We start from the raw sequence: 6,000 nt of genomic DNA on the forward strand, positions 1-6,000 counted from the left end.
CCATTTGCTCTCACATAAAAATGGATGAGGTAAACTATTGTTGTCAAACAAAAAGGTGTAAGAACAGCCAGGAACACTTAATAGCAAAGATCCATTAATATTGAAAATTCCTAAAAATAAGAAATACTCGACTAACGCACAAAGCGTAATGAAAGTAAAAAAAAATAGCTGTTATTCCACAATGATTCACTACAAATTTCCATATGATAACGTAGCAACTGTCAACGTTTTAGTGTGATAGTTTCGCGTAAGATTTACGTAGCCGAACGGATGTGAAAGAACGAGAAACACCGGCGATTGACGGTCGGATGGCGGCCGATTGTGGTGATGGAATGGGGCGGCGGTTCATGGCCATCGTTGTCGCTATCAACTATTATCACATACAGCAACAATCACCTCGTACGACATATACGCATTTTCCTACGCATACGCACCTACGTACGTATGTTGCAAGACCTACGATGACCTGGAATTCGGGGTAGCGCACGTCATGTCGTTTTCACTACATCTCACCGGGTTCGATAAGAGAAGACGACGACGATGAAAAACAGTCGATCATTAGATCACTGACATAGGAACGTTATCATTTAAAACAATTTCAAAAAGGTGCCCTCCTCCTCAGGAAGGGAAAGTAGCTGTAAAAAACCTTAACTGGAAGAAAAACGATAAAAGTATTTCACTGGTTATTTCACAGCATTATGCTTGTTCTAAAGTCACAGTAATAATTCCCAATTTCTAAGCGTATAGAAATGTAAAATTATACATAAGTAATAATTTTTGCAATAATTCTCGGCTCTCGTAAATAGAGTTACCTCGTAGCACCAAACTAAAAGTAAAAACGTCGTCTTTAATTGTTCCGAAAAAATCTCAGATGTCTAGAAGGAGGTTTACGCCTTTGGATAGTGGATCGACCTCACTCTGTGAAATATTCTATGAAAATTCACTCTCTTAGGACCACCTTCTACTGTCAAGTGCTGAGTTCATAACAATTGCGTCATTTCTTACCGTAAACGCATACAGCCATATTTCTTGTCTAGAATGTAGCCTCTCGGATTCTCCCGAAAACAAGCGTAGCCGCTAGTTGTAGGACCCCAGTTAATATATTCGATCAATAAATAAGTCTTGCCTTCACACTTCGGAATTATCACTGTTTTCTAACATACCCGCGGAAATTTTCTCATCTTCCATAGAATCTTCAAACCATCCTTTCGCAAGTTTTTGCAAATAGATCAACTAGGCTCTTCCCACATTACGAGTTGGAATAAGGGTAAAAATGTCAGGAACAACAAAATAGCGATTTATCTTTATCTCTTTGAGAAAATAGAAGTTTTTAAAGATCTGTACAACTCCAAAACTATGAGAATATTAACTGAACTAAACAAAACTTTGTAAAAAAAATACACTGCACCATAGAAATTACCTGCAGAAACACTGACGGATCAAGCATAAATGAAAAAGGCAATTGAAGGCTAATTGTATCAGAATGCTGGACCCGGATTATGCCATTGACTTTCTTTAAATACAATAAAAAAATAAGTGAAAATGAAAATGAGTGAAGAGAAGCGAAGAGAAGAAGTAGCACACTAATTTATGTCCTCTCCTATTCTACGATTCAGCTCACTGCTATTCTCTTCATCGAAATGTGACAACAGCGCAACATCCATGACACAAAAAGTGGCTCTGAACAAAAAAATGTTATAAAAAAGATAATAAGCATGATTCTTATTTCCAGTATAACACTAAGAACAAACAATACCGACCTGCACGTAGGACAAGGACAAGTCCCTTCCAGCCACCTTGAGGGGACGGACTGATCTTGTTTAGCGAGGAAAATCCGAGCCATACATGAAACGCACCTCAAAGGAAGAAAGTAAGATTGTATTACAACGAATTTCCTCAACACCCTCAGAAACATCTCATGGTATAAACAAAAGGTATTAACGTTTCACCACATTGGCCGACATTGACACGGCATGCAAACGGATCTTGGCTCATTATCATCAGCTCCCGGACCGAATCCTTCACATTTTCGTGACAATTTTACATTTGATAATTTTTCCGAGCATCCCAGACATGGATCAAGTTCCTGAATTCCACAGTTATAAGTTTACAACGACGTGATACAAGGTAGCAGCTCACCTCTCTTACGTAATTCTGGAATCGTGGATTCTTTTTAGCTTGATCCAAAAAAGCCTATAATGCTCCAGTTTTGATGGTACTATATTTTAACAGAAATGAAGGTGAAGGATATAAATCCGTTACCTCGATAAATTTATCCGTTAATGACATCTTTAACCGAACTTCATTAGAGAATTCGACGCGATTAGGACCAAGTTTCGATTCCAAATCCCGCATAGAAACATTGTCAATCCTATGGAAATATATATATGTATATCTATATATATATATATATATACATATATATATATAATATATAAAATTATATATATATATATATATATATATATATATATATATATATATAGCACTTTGAAAAAACACGAGATTAAAAACGTACTTGAACACGAAATTCAGGGCGCTTATATCCGCCGGCAATGAAACAGCGATTGTTAAATATTGGTTCATGCCTAATGCTTGATGGAGGCCATTCTGAAATGAACAGTGGTAAAATTATTAGTTACGAAGAAAAATGCTAGGGGATTACTTCCATAAAATCAGAGGAAATCAATTGCATCTTAAAGGTCCCATAGATTGAAGTGAACTTGAAAATACCTGGGTTCTCGACCCCGATGATGAAGTGGGTGAACCGTTCAGACCACTCAGTAAGTCACTACTTAAGTTCACATAGCTAACATTACAATAAAAAAAAAGCTCTCACTTTAATTTTTGACAACCTTGATACACAAAAAAGGAGAATTTAAGTGATTTCGCTTCGTTCATAGACTTAAGGAGTGAAATAAAATTGGTCAGAGATGATTAGAAGCGCCATTGAATCAAAGAAGCGGAACTCTCTCGAAGATTTTTTGTAGTGTTCTTTTAAAAACGAAGGCTGCTAGGAATATATGTACATGAAATTTAAAAGATAAAAATCAAAAATAAATCAGCACATCATCCCGGTTAAACGGGACAAAAATCGACAAGTTCGAGAAGAAACGATAAGAATGAAAAAAGAGGATCGAATGAAAAAAAATAGACTCATCGTACCATAGTGTCTTCGGCATTAATGACTCGGAACTGAACATCAGCTAATTTAACGACCACAAAGTTAAATCTTGAACAATGAAACAGCCATGAGTCGGTAATTACCAGTTTACTAACATCTGAAAAAGTTTGAATACGAAAAAAAGAGAAATACACCTATTCTGGACGAACATGTATGATAACGTACTGGAAATAGTATGCCGAAATGCATCCAATCGACTAAACTCGTTGGATAAGATGGTGAACACCTGGCGAGGATCATATCCGTAATTTTTCAATTTTTTCATAGGGAAAATTGAGGAGAAACCCGTTACTGTATGATAAACGAAGTACAAAAGTGCTCCTAAAATACTGATCACAGGTGGTAATTAAGTAATTCTGGAAAACGCAAAGCATAATTAGACGTACAAGTACTAGTACACAAGTTTTGGTGACAATGTTGACATTGAGCTCCTTCCATATGCAAAGGTTAAAAAAAAGAAGAAAGTCTTGCCCTTACCAAGAGCCAACAATGGTGATATCAAGGCCACATAATGGATAATCCTAGAAGGATGAATAGTGAAGACCACCGCATGCTCCTGTACAAGGAACAGGCTTAATACGAGCACTGAAAATCCAAACTAAAGCAAAAATAACATGAAATATGCAAAAGCACAAAGTGAACAAAAAAAAAGGAAACAACTGAACTTAAAAAAAAACTAACAAAATGGCAAACATCCTATGAATGACCGAGTCAAAACAAATCGTCGGCATTGGAAATCCAGAATATTCGATTCGGATGTACCCAGATAACCATAAGCTAGATTGTCGAATGTTACTCCAGCACCTATAAATATGTATAGAAACGAAAATCATGAATGAATGACAATAGTGAGAAAGTACTTGTGATTTCTCAACACCTACCTACAAAAGCATCCGGAGGATAAAGCAGTAACAGTACGAATACTACAAAAACAATCCCATGCAACAAAATCGTACTATTTGGGAAGACATAAGAAGCTAGAACAATATCGATATTACGCAGATCAAAGAAGGTGGGATGGGAAAAGCCTGCCTTGCAACGCATCCCACTCTTCCTTTGTTAATGTGCGTCCTGCATCTCCGTAAGTCAAAGCTGGTAATGCACTCAACACGATAGTAAGCAAACAAAAAATGGTCATAAAATCCTCGCAAAAAGTACCTTTGAAAAGAGTTGCACAACTGGAATGTGAGCTCAAAAATACCGTTTCATGTTATCGTCGTAGAACCCACCAATACCAAAAACTGAGAGAATAGGTTTTATAGGCACACGTTTGCAGCAGAAGAGGTCACCGTTGTATTCACGATTAGGGTACACATACAGGAAGAATAAAAATACATATCCTTCTTTTGTTCAAATGAAATATTTGTTAAAATAATCGAAAATATAGGACTTAACAGCAATGCGTTTTGCGCGTGAGGAATGTCCAGATGTTGAATGCGGATCATACACTCGATTCGTCGCGAAGTTCTTATACTTGGGAACTGACTACGCGAAATCATCAATTTCTAGTTGTTTGGTGAGGTAATAGTACAACATCAGGTTGTGGCTGTTCTCCTGGACCACCATTAAATCACTGAACTGGATCCGGCTCTCCAGAGCATTCGATTTCCTGGTTCAGGGATTCTCTGGACTTAAGGTTGTACTACCTGCACGTTCATGCCAGATATTCGAGGTTTTTGTGGTAAGCATATTAAATCTTCGATCCTTTGGGATATTTTGATCTACGGACTTCACATTTGGGATGGATTTTATTGTATATAGCACATTCTTTTGCACCAAAATGGTTTGTTTCCAAGTTTGCCATTCCTTTTGTTCTGGGTGGCCAGTTGCTTGTACGCGGCTGGGGGGACCCTATCCGGGCAAACCGTTATATTCCTGGGAAAAAAACGATACAGTAAGAGACAAATACCCAGAACTGGGAGGTGGAGAAGAATAAATAGTGTACGGGTGGGTGAAGGTGAGAAGAAAAACCACTTTTTTCTTCAAAATTCTAAACTATGGGTGAGTAAAAAGTGAGAGAGAAGAATAGATAAAGAAATGAAATAAGGTAAAAAGAAAATATTATTATCTTTCGAAATATTCGATCAATGACGGTCTAATTATATCATTAACTTTACTCCCTTCTTTCTGGACATGAGAGTGGCTTCAGGGCAACTTCGCTCCTTAAATTTGACAATACAGGGAACATGGAACAACAGAAGGATCCAAATAGAAGAAGAAAGATCATGGAGTTGATTACCATACATTCTGGAAGAACTTTGGTGTTGTCTATATGTTCAGCGTTTCTGAGAGAGTCCTTTGGACTTCCCTGTTATTTCCAAAGAGACCAGGTACGGAAAGAATTATGTTTTAACGCATAGGGCGTTGTTTTTCCCATCGCTGTGCTTTACATTCGGCATCAAAAGGAAGAACAAGTTTGAAATTGTCTGTACAGAGACGGATGACAAAAGTTCTGCGTGCTATTGATGCTCTTGAATGAAAAATGACGGGGGAGGCGCCTACACATACAGAGATATGACTGGATGCTTTGAAATTTTGGAGGAATTAGAAATATGTTCTTCGAAAGTCTGGACTTTCATCTAGTTTCGGAGATATTGCAAAAGATTATTTTTTAGAGAAGGTATAGACTTTATCTACAAAGTATGTAGATGTTATCACTTGACTTTTCGTTCTCACCTAATTTATGGTAAAGTCAAAACGATATGAAACACGGTTTGCAGTTGCGTAAGCGGTTATACTCGAATCGGTACGGTGGAGTATAGCAGTTAGGATCAAGTGAAACCCTTACTACCACCGTTGATTACTGCAGTTCGCGA

At 37.4% G+C, this 6,000-nt stretch overlaps 2 protein-coding genes across 3 annotated transcripts; one reads left to right on the plus strand and one right to left on the minus strand.

Moving 5' to 3' along the window:
• Nucleotides 1-1,583: 1,583 nt before the first annotated feature.
• Nucleotides 1,584-4,750, minus strand: RB195_025654 (uncharacterized protein; the record flags this gene model as incomplete). 2 transcript variants are annotated; one of them, XM_064213893.1, is made up of 14 exons in its annotated part: nt 1,584-1,680; nt 1,761-1,856; nt 1,950-2,086; nt 2,140-2,193; nt 2,263-2,371; nt 2,519-2,610; nt 3,166-3,281; nt 3,350-3,505; nt 3,662-3,769; nt 3,866-3,988; nt 4,066-4,161; nt 4,217-4,276; nt 4,343-4,362; nt 4,671-4,750. In XM_064213893.1, 14 exons carry the CDS (start codon nt 4,748-4,750, stop codon nt 1,584-1,586), a joined length of 1,344 nt encoding a protein of 447 aa, XP_064069773.1. The 2 variants fall into 2 exon arrangements, with proteins under 2 accessions (XP_064069773.1, XP_064069774.1); XM_064213892.1 differs by lacking the exons at nt 4,343-4,362; nt 4,671-4,750 and having other exon boundaries at nt 4,217-4,322.
• A 90-nt stretch (nt 4,751-4,840) lies between these two features.
• Nucleotides 4,841-5,663, plus strand: RB195_025655 (uncharacterized protein; the record flags this gene model as incomplete). The annotated part of the gene is made up of 3 exons (XM_064213894.1): nt 4,841-4,865; nt 5,366-5,514; nt 5,619-5,663. The coding sequence occupies 3 exons, from the start codon at nt 4,841-4,843 to the stop codon at nt 5,661-5,663; spliced, it is 219 nt and encodes a 72-aa protein (XP_064069775.1).
• Between the last annotated feature and the right edge of the window lie 337 nt (nt 5,664-6,000).

This window comes from Necator americanus, chromosome X (genome assembly GCF_031761385.1).
Source record: "Necator americanus strain Aroian chromosome X, whole genome shotgun sequence".
NCBI classification, from domain to species: domain Eukaryota; kingdom Metazoa; phylum Nematoda; class Chromadorea; order Rhabditida; family Ancylostomatidae; genus Necator; species Necator americanus.